The sequence below is a fragment of the Fundulus heteroclitus genome, chromosome 1 (genome assembly GCF_011125445.2).
Source record: "Fundulus heteroclitus isolate FHET01 chromosome 1, MU-UCD_Fhet_4.1, whole genome shotgun sequence".
NCBI lineage: Eukaryota > Metazoa > Chordata > Actinopteri > Cyprinodontiformes > Fundulidae > Fundulus > Fundulus heteroclitus.
The window spans coordinates 23,098,159-23,117,155 of NC_046361.1; the positions used below are offsets into that span (position 1 = coordinate 23,098,159).

The window sequence follows — 18,997 nt, forward strand, 5'->3', positions numbered from 1 at the left end:
ACACAGTTGCAAGTCAAACTCATTTTTATATAAAAAAATAACCTGAGTAAATACAAAATTCCCCTTTTAAATGATTAAATTCCTTAAGGGAAAAAAGCTCCTTAACCCCACCTACCAAAACAAAAGAAAAAAAAAGCACCTTGGCTGGCCTGCCACATTTACTTTTTTGGCTTCTTTGACAAGTCATTCAGGAGGTCTCATGTAAACCAAGAACAGCAGGTAAACCATGGCAGGCTTCACTTTTCTTAAGTACACAAATGCCTATCTTACATTTACAAAAAAAAAAGCTGTTGATGATCCCCATGACTTTGGGGAAAATATTCAGTAGACCGACTAGACAAAAGTTGTCTGAAAAAGACGCATTACCATCAGGTCGATTGTAACGCACATAAAAAAGAACATCATGGCCAAGCATGGTGGTGGCAGTGTGTTGGTCTGGGGCTGCTTTACTGCTTGAAGCAAGAAGAACTTTGCAAATCTGCTCTCTGCCAGAAAATCTTTAAAGAGAACGTCACCGGTTTATCACCTTAAACTCAAGCCCACTTGTTATGCATCAGAACCATGAGCAAAAAAAGTCCATCTCCTACTGGCTGAAATTTTTATTATTTTTTTATTTTAACGTCTGATTGAGACTTAGCGGTATGGCCTTAAAAGGATGTTCAAAAAACAATCTCCCGTGCAGCTTTAAAAAATCCTGCAAAGAGGAGCTCATCCAGAGAAGTTCCCACCCATTGCCAGTCATTGCAGACATGTGAAAGCAATCTCTGCTGTCGAGGTTGACACAACCAGTTATTAGGTTTGATAAATTAAATGGTTGTTTCAAAAACTTTTTTTTTTTTTTTTTTTTACACTCAGGTGAAACATTTTATTGCAATAAAAGCAAAAACAAAACAAAGGTGCAAATATGTTTCAGGGCACTGTATATGAAAGAAACACACTTACCTCAGGCAGCCAAGGGAATAATGGAAGACGCTTGGATCTACGTCTGCCTCATGGGAGCCATATGGCAACACCACATTTTTAGTAAGAAATGGAAGTGCTGTTTTAAGTAGTTCAGGCTTCACCTCATCCTCAGAAGACAGGTTCCAGAGCAGGCCTTAAAAAATAAATAAAAATAGTACTTTTTTATAGTGTGAGTTTTGCTCAACACATGAGCAACTACCTGAACACTTGACCTAATCCCATACATCGTAGTAAGTGGGATGCTAAGGATCACGGTAAGTTGTGGAAAATAAAGAATAATGTAAATGCAGGTTAATCACAATCATCAACATTGTAATATTCACCAATATCACAAAGTCATGTTTTCTCAGGGCTGTGCTAAAGATTCTGTTGCAATCAAGCATCATACCAGTGACTTGTTTCTTTGTCTCAGTGGACTTCGTCCTCTTCATTAGGTTCAGGGCCTTAGCTATGCCACCGTATTTCTGAACTAATATCTTGTTTTCTTTGTTCCGGTAGATGAGGTTCCTCAGAGCCCCAGATGCAGCCTGGGCTGGCCCTTGTTGTAAGCTCTCCAGCATGTTCACCAGATGTGGTATTCCTCCTAATTCGCGTACCTGCAAGACACCATTGTGTTTGGCAGTCCCTTATATACCCGTAGATGTGACCAGAATCTTAAAAATAAATATATTGGGTGATATTCTGGCATTGGAATCTCTACATTATTCTAGTTCTTGTCTTTTAAAGCTCAATGACAGTAAAACGATGATTATCCCTGAATTTTATGCAGCTGCCGTCCCTAAGTGATAAATTTCACTCACTGCAGAAAATTAATATATCAATTTATATAAATTACTAAATAACTGGAAAATCATTGAAAACCATGTGATTCTGTCATTTCTAAATTAGCATGAATAAACCGCCAATGCTATAAATTTGGATGCCTTACAAATGTACTAATAATCTATTTGACATTCTGTCATTTTACAACCAAGTTATTCTATGTATTCATTAAAATCGTATGTGATAGACCCATGGAAACTATCTGCAGAACTGCAAAGAAGAAACACAGCATTTTACAAATAAAAATCTTAAGTGTTTTTTGCACCTCTCCTGGGTGAATATTTTGGTGAAGCACCTTTTGTTGTTTGTATTTTTCGGGTCTGTACCAGATCTGCAGAACTAAACAGAAATGTTTCCCCAATCTCCCTTGCAAAATAGCTCACAGTCAGTTAAATGGATGGAAAGCATCACCATCAACTGTCAAGGCCTGAGAGAAATTAGCAATGCGATTTACGACTAGACGTTGACTCGACAATATTAACACCGAATTTTGTTCTGATTGAAACCGTTTGATTGTGGCTCCGGTTGTTTTCCTGTTGCGTCACGCCACATGAACTTTAGAGGTGCACAGTACACAACAAACCCAGCACCAAACCAGTGGGAAAATACAATATATTGTTTGCGACTGCTCCTGTAAACAGGCTGAGTGTTGTATACCAACCCTGTCTTTGGGAGGATCCTCCGTGTAGCAGATGTGTTGGATGAAGTTGGCCCCACATTGATGGTAGCTCTCATTAGTTCTTCTCAGGTATTCCACTGCCGTTTCTAGGTCTAAGTCTCCAATGTTCACCATGGAGTTCAACCTATCGGAACAGACATGGAAATTGAAGACAGGGTTGGAAAACAGGTGTTGAGAATTCACAGGAAACTGGTTAGGAGTGTTGGCCTAGTGGTTAGAGTAGTGCACTTGCACTCAGAGAAGGATGCAAGTCCCCGGTTCAATCCCCAGTGCCAGCACTCTGGGTCCCTGAGCAAGACCCTTAACCCCAGATTGCTCCCCGGGCGCCGCACATGGCAGCCCACTGCTCCCCAAGGGTGATGGGTTAAAAGCAGAGAACAAATTTCGTTGTAATGTATGTTTCAATGACAATAAAGATGATATTACTATCACTATTAGGCCAATAAAAGATAGAGTCAAAGCTGAACGCAAAGAGAAACGTGAACTCACTCGGATTTCTGCTCCATGGTGGGATATATGAAGCTGCCCGTCTTGCCATTGCTTGGAGAGATGACAGGAGGTGAAGGGACAATTTGCGTCGAGCTCTCAGTGACACTTTTTCCAACCTTTACTGAACGATAATATCCGCTAATTTGATTCTGAAAACCGTTTTGGCTTTCACCAGCTTGGCCTTTGACTTTCTAAAGAAGAATAGCAGTTTACCAAATTAATTTTGTATCACTTTAAAATATGTCAAAAAACTCTAAAACAAAAACAAATTACCATGCTAGGTGCTAAAGGGAGATCAGGAACCATAGCAGGGTCACTGGAACTGGGTTTCAGGCCATTAGGGCTTTTTATTTGTCTTATACTTTTTGTGGTTAAATTTCGACTCATCTGAACAGTTCCCTAAAGTGAAAAGAAAGCAGAAAAGAAAGATGTTAATGGTTTTGGTTGCAAAAATGTAAGACAAGTAATAGGAACTTAACTAGACTCTTTGAGGCTGAAAGCTGCAGAAAACCTAGGCGTCATCATGGACTCAGACCTGAACTTTACCAACTAGATTAAAGCTAACATGGCAAGCCAGATTGATAATGCGTAACACTCTCCGTTCTGCACATTATCAATTTGGGCCTGCTCCCATCGAATCCGTTCAGGAGAAGGAGGGACATGCAGCAGAACCTTCTGAGTGGATTGAGCGAAACAACACCCAGTGCCGTCCTACCAAAGATTGGTTTCAGCCAATCACAGTATTAAATGTAAGAGAAACCACAACAAGTTACACTGGTCAGGGCACTTTTTGCTGTTCTTCCAAAAAAGTAATGGGGGATTCTGACAAAACGGATGTGTTAGCAGGAGCTAAGCGTGCATCTTCCTAGGCTACCATGTTTAATTTGTGGTTCGTTTGTGCGCTTGGCAGCTCTTGCTTTCGTCACAGCTGGTATGTCCCGCCTTAAACCATAATAGTGCAACGTAATTGGCCCAAATGTTTTTTGGTTCGGGCCTGAACGTTTGAGACGGGAGCAGGACAAAATGGATTCTTATGTGTTTGGGAACACACAAATACTGCAAGAATTCAGCTTGCAGGCTATGATACATTCAAGCAACACTGTGTAACTTTTCGCCTTAGGGGGGCTAGGCCTGTAACGTCCAGGTTTAGTGCCCATGAAGGCCACTGGCAACACTGCACTGTCAAAAAACAAAACAGTCTCCCTCTGTGTTTTGGAATCTGATAGCTAAGCACTTTGGACCAGCAGATTGAGAATGGTAAATGGACTAAATTGATATAGTGCTTTTCTAATCATACTGAGCACCCAAAGAGCTTCACACTAAAGCCACATTCGCCCAATCACACTCACCAATGTACACACATTCATACACCAAGAGCTCAGACTGGATAACCTAGAATGAGTGACGGATATGACCCATTGAAATATATTACATTAATATACATCAATGAACCGACCGTCTCAAGCAACTTAGGCGTGTTTTGGAGAAGGGTAGTTCTCTTGGAGCATTGATATGCACAAAGTGCTATATATTGAATAATATAATTAATATATCTCAATTTAAAATAATACTTGGGTCACCCCAACCCTACTTAGAAACACAAATTTACTTCTCCATTTAAAATCACAAGTCAAAACTCATCTGTTTAAGATTGCCTATTCTCTTTGATATCAATCTCCCTGTCACAGCCTTTGTATCTTTTAAAACGGTCTTTATTCTGTGTTTCGATTATGTTCTTGACATTGATGAATTTTCATCTATTATTTGTACGGTGACCTTGAATTTCCAGAAAGGCAGCTTTAAAATAAAATGTATTATTATTATAAAAAACAGAGGTGGGTAGTAACCTCTTATATTTACTCAGTTACATTTACTTGAGTAACTTTTTGAACAAAATGTGCTTTTAGTAGTTTTACTGCACTGTGCTTTTTAATTTTACTTGAGTCATACTATTGCTCAAGTATCGCTACTCTTACTTGAGTAAAATCTCTAGCCACTCTATCTCCTGTAACTTCATGAATAAAAGAACATACTTGTTTTAATAAAAAATGCACCAGCTACAAATACCTAGAGTTTATGTTAAAGTGAAACTTCTTATTTGTACACAATCATTGTTATTTTGATGTTATTTTCAATTTGCTGAGCTCATTGAGCAATTTGGAGGTCAATTGGATGTACAGTAAACAGTCGATATTGTCATTAAAATTACTTTGCACTGTTCTAACATACTGTACATATATTAACTGCTGTAAGAATTGTTTTCAAGTTTAATGTTGAAAAAATTACTTAGAAAAGTTTTTCTTTTGTCATTTGTGTATCTTTTAGAATTTTCATGTAACCTTTTTATTTTTGTCTGTCCGATTACATACTTTTTAAATATTAAATCATCAGATGTTATGATTAGTTACTCAGTATTTGAGAAGCCTTTTTACTAAATACTATTTTACTCTTGCTTGAGTAATTTCTTGGCAGACAACTTTTGACTTTTACTTGCATAAAAACATGTTGAAGCAGTGCTACTCTTGCTCGAGTACAATTTCTGGCTACTTTACCCACCTCTGGTCAAAACTTACCCAGTGTTGCTTTAAAAGTATTCATAAATTGGCCTACTACCACCTTAAAAACATTGTCAGAATAAAGAGTTGCCACAAAACTCAGGACACAGAAAACACAGGGGGATGCTATTTAGTAGGTTACACTACTGTTAGGGATATCTAAACAGGTCAAACAATCTTACAGTTGCAGCTCATCCAAAATCGTGGTACCATAATCTTGACCAACATTAGGAAAATGTATTGTATTGCAGCAGTTCTTAGAGTAAGGGTTTGGAAAAAAAAAAAAACACTCAAATTTAAAGTCTTATTGATGGTCTGGTAGGGCATTATGGGTTACCCTGTTATAAATGGAGCTTTCCCAATATCACGCAGCCCTACTTTTTACACATATTTACCAGGTGTGCAAAGAATTGTGGAGGGCACTGGGAGCTTTAATTTAATGTGGAATATCTTGGAATTGACATATTGTTAAAGGACAAACCCATCGGTCTACTAGACTCTGTGCTTTAATAGAGAAGCAATCAAGGCCACAAAAAAGACAGGCAACACATTTTTAACAGTAACAGTTAAAAAAATATTGGCTGCAACCAAAATGAGGGAAATCTAACCTGACACAAAGTTTTGTTTATTTCATATTCAGTTTTTTTCTCTCCAAATCTCGGTTTGGGCTGGTACAGAACAAAGTTAATAAAACTGTTTTAACTCATGTTCAGTGTCTTGAAATGGGATAAAACTAACATAAAGTAGTAGTTTATTTCATTTTTACTCAAACAAAACACATATACACACTTCAAATGTTTCCAAGTAAGACTATCTGAAACTTAGAAGAGTCTCAGGCCACTGTGTCCGGGGTCTTGGTGGGGGGCTGCGGTGGGTAGTCAGCGGCTTGCCAGGTCTGGGGCTGATGCCTCCGCTCCCCCCAGGATGGGCGGGGGGCAGGGATGGCAAGGGTAAGGTGGGGGGAGGGAGGGGGTTTATTAGGTATTTAGGGGGAGGGGTGGGCTCTGGCCGGGTGGCTCGTGCGGGTCGTGTTGGCCCGCCCTCTTGGGGGGGCCCAGTCTGGGGGGCGTCTGGTCTGGGGCCGGGGCCGGGGGTCGGGCACAAGCAGTCGTGTAGTCGATTTGGGGTGACCCCCCCGCCTTTGGTCAGTGTTGGGTGTGAGTGTTATGTGGGAATGTGTGTACAGCGTCTTTTTTTTTTAAATTTTATTTTTTTATTTATTTTTTTTTATTTTATTTATTTATTTTTTTTTTTTTTTTCTGTGTGTGGTGAGGGGGGCACAAGGGAGGGATGGAGGGATGGGGTGAATGAGTTTTCCTTTTTTTTTTTTTTTTTTTCCAGGTATGGGTGTGGTCCGCTCCCTCTCCTAAGAACATCTCAAGTCTCCGCTAGGTGCGGAGCCCATCCCTCCACGTCCTGCCCTCCTCCACTTCGTTGGCGGGCGCCTTGGCCCCCTGGCGCATTGGTTGGCTTTGGGTTTGGGGCGGGTTCCCGGGCGTGCGCCGGCCCACTCCCGGCGGCCTCTTCGCGGGGCCTGGCCCCCCGGGGGCGGCCGGGGCCCCCGTCGCGGGGGCGGGGCGCCCCTGGGGCCTCTGGCCCTCAGGGCCCATGGCCGGGACCACTTCAGCGGGGCTAGCTGCCGGCGTAGCCCACGGGCTCGTCTCCGCGGCTCTTGAGGGCGTCGGCATTGCGGTGGCTGGGGGATTTCCTCGGGGTCGTCTCTGCTCCTTCCTTGGGGGGGGGGTTGCAGATATCCTGTGTCGGCCCCTCCTGGGCGACCTGCTTTAGGGACCCCTTTCAGGGTTACGGGTCCCCTGACGCCTGCCTCTGTGCTCGGGGAAGGCGGGTCTTCGGTTCTCCACAATCACTATCAAGCTATTTCTGGATAATCTTCACCTAAACTAGTGCACTCTCACATCTCCCACAGGTGCTGGGTCCCAGGTATTAAGTGTTCACTTATATACAGTAATCTTATAATTTATTTATTTATTTATGTTCTTTCACCTTCTTTTTTTCAAATATCACATTACACATGTCAGCTTACATAATAATATATATGATTTAGCAATGGCATCTAGGTGTTATTCGAGTGTATCTGTTGCTTTATGTCTGTTGGTTGTGCTGTTCTTTTTGTGTCTCTTTCCAGGTGATGGAGCAGACAAAGAAGGTTTTATCATTCTCTCCCTTTTATCTCCTCTTTCTTTCACCTCTACTCTTTTTTTTCTTTTCTTTCACTTTTTGTTCTTCCTTTACTCTCCCATTGTCATGTCCACATAGTTTGAAATTCTCCTTGCAGGAATCATAATAAAGCTATTTACAAGCATAAATCAAGTGGAGCACTATGGCGAAAGCTGTACGCTCCACTTGTAAAAGCAAAATCTGTCGAGCTCTATCTGGCATTGAGACATCAATTCCTATTGCCATATTGCTAGACAGGACACTGGGGAAAAAAAAAAAAAAAAAAAAAAAAAAAAAAAAGGAAGAGTCTCAGGAACATAACAGAACCATATCCTGACATTTCCCAAGTTATCAGCCATTTTCCTATCAAGCATCTGTTTAAAATGTAATACGAAAATGAGCGGTTTGGCAGAAAGAGTGCTTCCAGTCAAACTTGATGCATTGAACATAAGTGAAGCGAGACGCAATCGTCTCATTGCACAAAAATCATTAATCAAAGCTTTCATCAATGCCTGCAGCTGACACCTTGACAGTTTTAATTGTAAGGGAGGAGAACTAGTTCATGTGAAAAAAAGAAAGAGACATACATAGTTGATTCCTTCCAGTTTTAAACCTGACAGGGAGCTGAAAAGCCACACAAGGATCAGCCATATAACTTGGCATAGAAGGTGTAACGAGATATGTAAACAGCATACCTTGAGAACAACAACGTTTACTTTCACTGTCCTAAATGCTTCCTTCCCTTGTGACTGTATCAACAGACACAACTGAGAAAAAAACATGTAAAAAATAAATGAATAAATTATAAATGACGGCTAATGCTGGTTTACAAAAAGTCAGCATAGCTTTGTCATTAATTATTCTTCAAATCTGTGCTCAACGGTTTAAAACATCTACAGAAACAGACAACGACGGCACACGGTCTCAAATGGGCTGAAGCGGCAAGATAAAGCAGGATCCATTCGCACATGACAGTGTGAGAATTTATTGCTAATGCAATGGATATGGAATAACGTGAAGCAACACAGCACTGGAGTAAAGGTTTTAATTAAGCCCGTTTAGCAGCATTTGCACACGCCCCCTTTTAAGTTTGTGTTTCTCAGCTTCGGGCAAGATTTCAAATTAGATACTGTCACATTCTACGTTAAAAACATTATGCAGCAATCAAAACTGTAAACATATGCTATTGTCAAATTATCTTCCAAGTATAATGACATTCAGTAAAGTGCCAACTAACAAAGGATGTGGCTTCTAAAATAACAAGAAACTGCAGGTATTGCAAGATAACCATTCCTTATCTTACTAGCTCAATTTGACCCTAAAGGCAACATTGCAGCACAACAAACAACATGGGTTCATTAATGTAAAATATCATTTATAGATTTTTTTTTTCAAATCAGAAATAAAAACACATACATTTTTGTGAACTGCCAGATCATCAGAAATTATGATTTATTGAAGCAAATAATCATCCTTTCTTGAATTTCATGGAATAAGTTACATAAAGTAGATTCTACCAAACATTTGTCGGCTGGCCATCTTTACAAGTCAGCACGATATCACAAGCGTATCTCATGATGTGTTGATTATGATCCTTCCTCAGAATAGGCAACACCTGACACCCTCCCTAGAAATGCCTCACTTATGTGTGAGCAGATCATTTCAGGTCAAATCACCATAAATACATGCGCACACCAACACATTAAAAGCCACATAAACACACGGCTCTGGTCAACATCGCCCTTCTTTAACTTATGTAATAGTTTAGTTCAGTTGACGCTTTTTTTTCCCCATTTCTTTCTTTAACAGAGTAGAGAGTGAGTATAGAGTTAATTATTCTTTTTAAACAACTGGTTATAAAAACCAAACACAAATACACATTGCAAACAAATGATCTGCTGACCTTGTCTGCACAATCTTGCAGCTACACAATTTTAAATATCCAACACACCCCACCTGTTTCTGGAGAAACCCAAAGGTGTTACTAGGGCAGAAGGTATACATACATACACACACACACACTATATATATATATATATATATATATATATATATATATATATATATATATTCAAGACTAAGTTTGGCTGCCTTACACGAAGAAGCTCATTTCAGCTCATTCCAGCAGCTTGTATTCAGGATTTTGTCCTTTTGATCATGATCTATGTCTCTTGACTACAGCTGATTGTAAAAACTACTCACATTCAACACAGAGCTACATGAAAACTATAAAAATAGTTTGTCAAACACTATGAAGTGGTCTGTCCAATACTACTTCCATCTGTTTTACCATCAAACCATTAGAGTTTGATTGTTTGTCCAAAGCCACTGCTTGGCTGCTTTGCTAACTGGGTGTAGTTGTAATTTTATGTATTTAATTTCAGCATTTGGAAGGATGGCCAGCTGTTAAGTGGGAAAGAAACACAGGGGCATGAAAAATGGCAACTAAAGTGATTCTAAACATTTTACTAATCAATAGGGTTTTAGTCTTTGTCATTCTGCACGAGAATGCATGACACACGTGAACTATACAAACAAAATTAAAAATAAAACACAGTATTGAGAAAAAAGATAAGATTAACTAAATACTGAGCAAATACTTTGCCACTGTAACAAAATCTTTAGTCTGTTCATTCACTGTAGAGTCCGTGAAAGGGACAGAAGTCTGTGCTCTGATTACCGACACATGATGCTGACACAGAGGGGGACAGGGCGAGAAACAATTACCGTTCTGTTGAAGCCCGCTGACCCGGCAGAGATGCTGCGCTTGTAGGTGCTAGCCTTGTACTTGGATGTTCCAAAGTCATTGAAGGTTTTGGAAGTCTCCTGAACAGGGCCTGTGGAAACAGCAGACCAATGGAAACACCAAAAACACAGACGAATTATTATTCCTTTAAAAATGGCATACAGACATGTTTGCGCAAAATGATTTAGACTACGCACACTAGATTTAAGTTATTTTATCAGCGCGCCACGTCTGAAGCAAGAAAGAAAAGCAGACATGAAGTCATGTCAGGATTAAGAGGCCATGTGTTGTAATTGGGGCGTAGAGAGCCACTCATCATATCTTATGCTTGTATTGTCTGGCTCATAGGCTCATTCATAAAGACAAAGAATCAATGCCTATTCTGTGCCGAGTGACCAGACTCAGAATCTGCTAAAAAAAATAGCTTCCTTATCTTTACCTCAAGACAGATGGGCACCTTTCAGACCACCTGGCGACACAAACAAGGCCTTTCAGGCTACATTAAGTTGAAATAAAAATAGTTGTGTAATAGTTTTATTTCTCCGTGCTTAAGATAAGAATACATATAAAATATGAGGCATGAAACACATTATTCAAACAAGATTGCTGACCTATGACTGTTTTTAATGAAAACCTAATTTATTTGTAGGAAAACTGCTGCACAGTAGGGCTGGACGATAACTCAATAACAATACATATCGATCGACAGACGTATATCGATGAGAGAAAAAAAGAAAGGGTCAATAACAAGTTTAGGAGAATAACAGTTTTCCTTCCTTTTGCATTCTAGCCATGTAGGGTAATAGTACAGTTATTACATCCTCCCAACCGATCACAAATGCAGACTCAGGAATGCTGCAGTTTAGGTAAAAAGTTGGTTGAAAAAACGGTTAAGTTTGAATTCAGTGTTTGTGGGTTCAGTATCTAAGCAACACTAAGCAACAGCATAAAATGGCAATGTTTTGAATTTGTTGTTAATTATAGATATCCATCAATAGCATTTCTATTTTATCGGTATTCGTTTTTTCTATAATCGCCCAAAGCAAAGCATAGGCAGTAATGCAACTTTTTATTGGCTGTTTGAAACAGTAACACAGCACGGACCATTTGATTTTAACATAGTAAACACTGCTTCAGAAAGGTGCTAATGGTTTTGCACAGACACAATTCTCTGTTTTGTTTTGTTTTGTTTAGGAACACACACCAACTGTTTTCCCACAAATCTCAAACTGCAAAACACACAACTTTTGCAACTTTGAATTGCAACATCTAAATGCCTAAACATAAAACATATGTTTTATGCATCACCATTTTGTAATCATTTTTGCTTTATTGTTACTGCGTAATGAGTCAAGCTGCAAGGCAAAGTAAATATTAAAGCTAGAAGCAACCCTGTGAACTCAGATGCATGTGCAGCTCAAACCCTCATTCAAATATTTTTACAATAATCATCTTTGTCACTGCCACCCACATTCCAATGACATTTGTCCTCTGCATTTTAAGGATGCACCGGGATGCAACTATTCAGCACCTGGTGGCAGTCCATAGGACTCGAACTGGCAGCCTTTCCAGGGCGCAGTAACCCTGCTCTAACCACTGACCTACCACTCGCCACTCCTCTCATAATTCATGGTTGGACTACAGTGCGCACACAAATAAGACATTATAAATCAACAAAATAACATTTTGCTTAAACCTTTTGAAATTTAAGATATAAATTGTATTCTAATTCCCTGCCATAACATTAAAAAAACATGAAATCAAGAAAATTATTCCAGCACAAGCAACTTTAATACTTTTCTTAATCTAAATTTAATCTCTAGAATAAAATGGCGTGATCTAATTTGACAAATTTGAAAATATGCATCTCTTGTTGCATAAATACAACTGATGATGTTTCTATGCTCAAAGTGGCAGTAAAACGGCAGGCATGAAATTAGACACAGGCTACTAATCCCGTGTTGCCATAACCACCTAAAAAAATAAAGAAAAAAAAGCGGGACTATCCTGCACTGAATAGGCTGCACTCTTTTTCTCAGATTACAAGAGATCTTCGTCGTGGCATTAATACATTTCTACATTTTAGCAGATCACACAGTTGCCTTTTGTAGGAAAAGCAAATAAGAGAAAACCCCGCGTAAACCCGGAAATGATTTTTGTTTGTTTGTTTGTGTCTATTGGTCTAGTAGGCTACCTGACGCAAAGCGTCAGGTAATTTGGGGGAGACTTTTTGATACACTTTTTATGCATACGTAGTTTTAAGTCTTAAAAAGTCTATTTTGTTTTCACGTAACCTTTCTTGCAACGACAGTGCGACTGCTTTGACGATGAAATATTTTTTTAAAGCCTGAAGAGGCACTCATGTCAAAACTTTTTTGTGTGTGCATGTGCGTCACGTTCCCACACTGAACTAGTTTAGACTAGAAACTACAACGCTTAATGTTCTCCCTTCTGATTTAATCTGCAAACACCTCAAGTGAGAGCCTAACCGTATAATGAGGCAAAAAAAAAAAAAAAAAAAAAGTCTGGGAAAGCAGCCAGTTTCGTGAGTGACAACTCTGGAAATGTGTATGACGCACCGTTTTCAGAAAACAAAAAGAACCTCCAAAAGCTGTCTAAAGAACTATCCTGCACGAGATTTGACGAAAAGCGTGTAAAATAGCTTGAAAGAAAGCAGTTCCCCTACTTGTGGGGCTCGTCGTGCCACTTTTGTATTTGGACTTGCTCCTCTTTATGCTGTGGACCTGGTTCAGTACGCGCTGCTTCCCCGAGGACAGGTCCCTGTCGGACGGCACCTCGAGCGACGTGTCCTCCGTGCCGCCGACCGTGCCGCCGACGTTCGAAGTAAAGCGCGTCGGATCCGGTGCCATCATCTTCCCAAACTCAGATCCCCGACCTGGAGCGTATGGGTCGAAAGAGTTCTCCAAACGAGAGCTGGGCCCACGGTGAAGAGGCGCAGCAACAGCGGGTGCATAGACGTGCCAAGAGCGCACAGATGGTAAATGTTCCCAGAGCAGGAGCTGTGGACTCCACCCTTGGGGACCGCGCCCCTTCGAGCGCGGAGGAGAGTTCACGTGCAGGTGTGGGGATGAAGGGTGGAGCCGAGGCGGGAGAGGAACTCATGACAGCCCACGTTACTGCGCAACTTCTGTGTATGTTCAAATACTGAGGCATGTCATTTGTTTTGGGACGGTTGCAGAGTGCATTTGTTTTAACTTGCAAAAAAAAAAAATTATAGCAGCTGCGAGGTGAATCGAGGACAACAGGTTCACAGGGCCTTTTGTTGTAGACTAACACACTTTATTAAAATGTTATTATACTGGAACAAGTAGCTTTTGTAAAAATCATCGGATTAAACCTTTATATGCAACCACATGTAAAAAGGCCACATATTAGAAAAAAGCCATACAATCCCCTATTACGTTTGTTGCATGCAGGTGACACTGCTCTGGTCAACATGTAAAACAGTATGTGGCAGAAAAATAACCTGGCACATCCCTCTCTAAAAACAAGATGGTGCTGGCGTGTTCATGCTGTGGTTACTCTTTTTCTTCTGCAGTTAGCTGGAAGCTGGTCAGACTTGATGGAAAGATGGAGGCAGCTTTAAGACAAGACGGTCCTGGGAGACAACCAAAAGACCTCAAGACTGGGATGGAGGTTCATCGTTTCAACAGGACAATGACCCTAAAACACCTCAGCGAGAGTTTTAACAGATTGGTTTAAATCAAACTATTATGTTATAAAGACCAATCACAGTCAAGATAGTTGTTGACAGATTAATTCTTCATTCAGTCTTCCCGAGCATGAGCCATTTCACAAAAAGGATCAGCAAATAATTTGGTTTCTTGATACGCAAAGCTGGCATCAAAGGACTTGCACCTGTAACTGGCATAGAAAGGGAATGCAGACCACTTTCCAGAATGTCATGTGCATCTTTAAAACCTTAAAAATGCATCATTTTCTTCGCACTTGATCGTCTCCTTCTTTGTATGCATAATTTCTTATGTAGACACAATGGCTCCAATTAGACTACTCCGTGTAAGGTACCTTTTCTATTCAGGGACACTTGCCTAAAACCAACTTGGGTAAAAACTAAAAAAAAAAAAATCATAATTTTAATGGAAATGAAATTGTAATAAACTACTTTCAAAAAGAAAGAGAGAAAAAAAAGAAAACCGTAAACGATAATGTTGATAAATTCAGTGTGAGCAAATACTGGAAGGCAGCGATTCATTTGCATAATTATTCTTGCAGACTGTCCAAAAAACACATCTATTAGGTCAGTTTGTGTGTCTAAATTGCCCCTGAGTGTATGTGTGTGTGTTCTTGTACTTGCAGCTGAGCAAGACATTTTTTTTGTTGCTAATTTTACATGTAAAGTGAGAACCGAAAAAAAGGTCTTGACTCTTTTATTCTGTGCTAAGGCTTAGGTTTAGGACTAAGGTGTCAATTAGGTTTAGGTCGGGCTTAGGCCATAGAAAGGCTTGAAGATGAATGGAAGCCTATGGAAGTCATGGCATGGTCCTCGGTATGTAAATTCAACAAGGATGTGTGTGTGTGTGTGTGTGTGTGTGTGAGAGTATCTGGTTCTTTGTCCTGTATGTCTCTGCTGTGCCCAGTGATGGGCTGCCAACCTGTCTAAAGTGTACCCCACCTCTTGTTGACTGACTGCTGGAGAAAGGCACCAGCCCACCTGCAAACCCTGCATGTTTACGCCAGCATGGAAAATGACTGGATGGAAAGCAAGACTTACTTGATAATCATCATCTATCTTGTGAGAAAAAGGGAAGATCATTTAAACATAAAATACTGATTTTACCTATGTAAAAAAAGAAGCTGCATTTGGCATTCAACATTTCCATCTCTAGTTTGTTACAAAAGCAATTGTTTACAGTGTGCAAAACTATCCAACAAGTGTTCTATTCATTTTAAAACTTTTTTTTTTTTTGGTACGAAACAACTGAAGGTATGCAACACAAAGTAGTAGAGGCAGATTTCTTATTTGTAAGGCGATATGACACAGAATTTTCCATCAGGATGAGAGAAAAAGCATTTGATCCTGTAGGACAAAGGCAACAAGTCATCATTTTATCGCGCACAGAAACATTTGCAGGTGAAAGTTGTGCGGGGTTTGATGCAAGGACGACTTCTTGACGTCGGATTTGCATCCGCGACGGCCGGGATAAGACGGCATGAATTAGATCGGCAGGAGCAAGGAGTGAAAAGGGAGGAGTCTAAAGATCAAGGAAAAACAGACGAGGAGTTATAGGGGAAACTGTGACGACAGAACCGCATGCTTTCAGCATAACCGGACTGCTTTGGCAAAGGTTCTGCAGGTGACAGTTTCCCACCACACCCTTCAGAAGAACAGTACCAAGGCAGTAAATACCTGGGATTATGTTATCTACACGCAAGTGATTCTCCAAAGAAAATGAAAAGTGCAGGTGATGCCAACATAGTCAAGGGTTGCATCTCTCTTACTGATTGTTTACAACGCTGAAGTAAACAGAATTGTATATATATTTAAAAAAAAATCACTTGATTGTAAAAATTTTCCAACATAATTTGATTTGATTTTGTACAGCACATCATCCATCCATTGTCTATGCTATGCAGGTTCGCAGGAGGGCCTATTGCCTTTCTCCAGCAGTCATTGGACGAGAGGCGTGGTACGCCCATCACAGAGACAACCACACACACTCACACTTAAGGCCAATTTAGACTGACCAATTAACCTAACAGTCATGTTTCTGCACTGTGGAAGGGAGCCAGACTACCTGGAGAGAACCCGCGCAGACACAGGTGGAAACATGCTAAAATATACGCAAAAAGACCCCAGACCAGGGTTCAAACCCAGGATGTTCTTGCTGCAAGGCAACAGTGCGAACGACTGTGCCACGGTGCAGCCTGCGGCATATCAGTTGATGCATCATAGTAAAGTGTTGCAAACATCTGTTGGGACAGGACCAGTTAGGTGTTGATGATGGCAAAGAAATACCATTAAAAAAAAAAACTTAAAAAATAGCAATGCCAAATTAAACAAAAGACAGTATCTATGAAAGTGTTTAGGGAACTAATGATGGTTCCTGGGAAGCTGTCCTAGGTGAGCCTTTGTAAAATACGCAATGTTGGGTTCAAAAGAATGACATGATAAAGTACTGAAAATTAGATTTTTTTATTTTTAGTTTTTTTGTTTGTTGTTGTTTTTTTAGAAAAGGAAGACTCTCCTTTGTTGGTTTTATTTCCTCAAATAGGTTTAATATAGCCCGGTTGTGTTTAATACAACGTCTAAATTGTTTAGATGTTGAAACGAAGAAATGTCTTCATGCTTGTTTCAAACTGTGGTCGCCTTGACGCCAAAAAAATTGATCAATCTAAAAATCAGACAGGGGGGGTTGAGCAATAAGCTGATGGATAACTGTGTTTGTTTTCCAGGAACTCACAACCCCTGACACAATGGAGCCCCGGGTAGTAAGCCATAATTCCCATATACCAAACCCCCCGCTGGTGGGTGAGATGGGGGTGTGCACGCAAAATTTGTCCAAAACATTATTACTGAGAGACAGAATTAGAAAGGACTTGCAAACTTTTCTCCCTTCAATTGAATACTCATGGCATCTGATCCACGAAACAGCAGAGCATCACTGCCCTTAACCAACAGCTGATATGATGGGATGGAATCTTGGAAAATCTTCAAAAAGCACTTTGCTACGTCTTTTCATTCCCAAACAGTAAACCCTATAGATTAGCATAGTCAATGTTCTCAGACTCTCGGGCACATGGGATGGATCGCCACACAATAGCAATGTTTATATTGATTTCGCTTTGAAGAACTTAACCCATGGGGTCTGGACCATCAAGTCCAATAGGCAATGCCTTTTTATTGGGGACGTACAAGTCATCGTGCTAAAATACATGAACTTTTTCGGGATGATGGAAGCATGTTGTTTACGTAGTGAAAGAGCCTAAAAATCTGAGAGTACTACGTTATTATGTGGGCAAAGCATTTTTAATAACACCCCAGTTTTATCTTCCATTGTAAATGTTTCCATTTGGCAAACGCTTTGATTCAAAGTGACAACGCAACGAGGTTAAAACAACGCGGGTATAATGAAAGCCGACAATGAGATATACCTAGGAAAACCACTAGTCACCCGGGGGGGATCCGTGTAGAAAGAGTGCAGGCCTGTTCTGGTTGCCCTCTGGAGGTTATTCCACCACGCCTGAACAATGCATGAAGTCTGGATTGTCTCCAGCGTGGTGTAAACACTGCCTGCCGGCCGTGGCCTAAGCCCTTAAGAGAGCATTCAAGTAGACAGGAGACATTCCATTAAGCACTTTAATAGTGTTAGACTACACAGAAAAAAATATATACTTTTATTACCTTCTTAAATGTAGTATTATATTTTTAAAGTAGTAGCTACACGATACAAGTTCTGCAATATAAGTCTTTTTTCCCCCCACATTGACCCCAACTGTTGTGTAAGCAGCCCCGACACTTTGTGAGGCCGTCTTTGTTTAACAGCTTAGAGAATATGGCGCTGATAGGTGTAGCCACACAGGTCACAGTGACTAATGTTTTTTTTGGCTTTGAAGTATCGGTAGCACGGCACGTATCGTCTGAGGTCAGATTTAATTAAAGGTTCTTGGCGTACGTGAACGTTGCACTAAATGGGTTGGAAGCATTTCAGCAAAGTAAAACCTGTGAAAAATGTCTTACATGATTAATCATATGAACAGGATTAATGACGAAGAGACACGATCTCTGATGAATAAACATGGAAAGAAAGTCAATTTCTATTTGTGGGATTTAGTTGGGAGTCATTATTTAGGTAACCTGGTCTTATAGCATCACCTAGAAGGAAAAAAAGAAGTACTGCACTTTCTAGGTAAAGAAAAAAAATGTGTGAGGAAGAAATAATCAACGGTGGAAAGTATAATTACTAGAATTCATGTTTACTGCATTTATTTAGCTGAAATGTTCTTATAAACAGAGCTATAAAGATTATTCTAATTGTGGGTTTAATTGTGGGTACATTTTAATTATAATCAGTCAGACTAAAGTGTAGTTCAGTGTTAATTGCAATTTTCTCATCCCGTAGTCATTTTAGTTTTGGTCGACTAATATGCCATAAAGGAATTAATCATAGGGTTTCTTACCTTAAAGCCCATGTAAAACGTTTCCCTAGACTGTAAATGAATTGAATTTCTACTTTACAACACACAAATGGAAAAAATAAATAAATAAAATTGGGCTGTGTTATTTGAAATAACTTTATTCGGATTTGCACTTATAGCCAGAAATCACAAATAAGATGTGCGTTGTATACCAACATTAAGTCTCATTCCCCTTTTCACTTGATCAAATCACAAGTGTTGGTAATATCACTAAATATATTTTTATCATAATTTTAATCTGTCCTGTACAAGTCTTTTAGTTTTCACCTCCTTTTACCTGGAGGCCCCCTGAAAAAAAAAGTATGACTTAACATTTTTTTAACATCAAATCATTTGTATTTTGGGGCTGTTTTCTACACTGGTGAACTCATGAGGTTAAACCTACTA

General features: G+C 39.9%; 1 protein-coding gene across 1 annotated transcript in view; it reads right to left on the reverse strand.

Annotated features, from left to right (window-relative positions):
- LOC105920628 (plakophilin-1) overlaps window positions 1-13,335 on the reverse strand; it is a 23,961-nt gene extending 10,626 nt beyond the window's left edge. Inside the window, exons 1-7 of the mRNA XM_012856250.3 lie at window positions 13,119-13,335; window positions 10,414-10,523; window positions 3,227-3,352; window positions 2,954-3,144; window positions 2,447-2,588; window positions 1,352-1,559; window positions 943-1,096 (exon numbers count right to left, since the gene is read on the reverse strand). Coding sequence (XP_012711704.3) covers window positions 943-1,096; window positions 1,352-1,559; window positions 2,447-2,588; window positions 2,954-3,144; window positions 3,227-3,352; window positions 10,414-10,523; window positions 13,119-13,305 — 1,118 coding nt within the window. The 5' untranslated portion in view covers window positions 13,306-13,335. The remainder of the gene's footprint in view (window positions 1-942; window positions 1,097-1,351; window positions 1,560-2,446; window positions 2,589-2,953; window positions 3,145-3,226; window positions 3,353-10,413; window positions 10,524-13,118) is intronic.
- Between the last annotated feature and the right edge of the window lie 5,662 nt (window positions 13,336-18,997).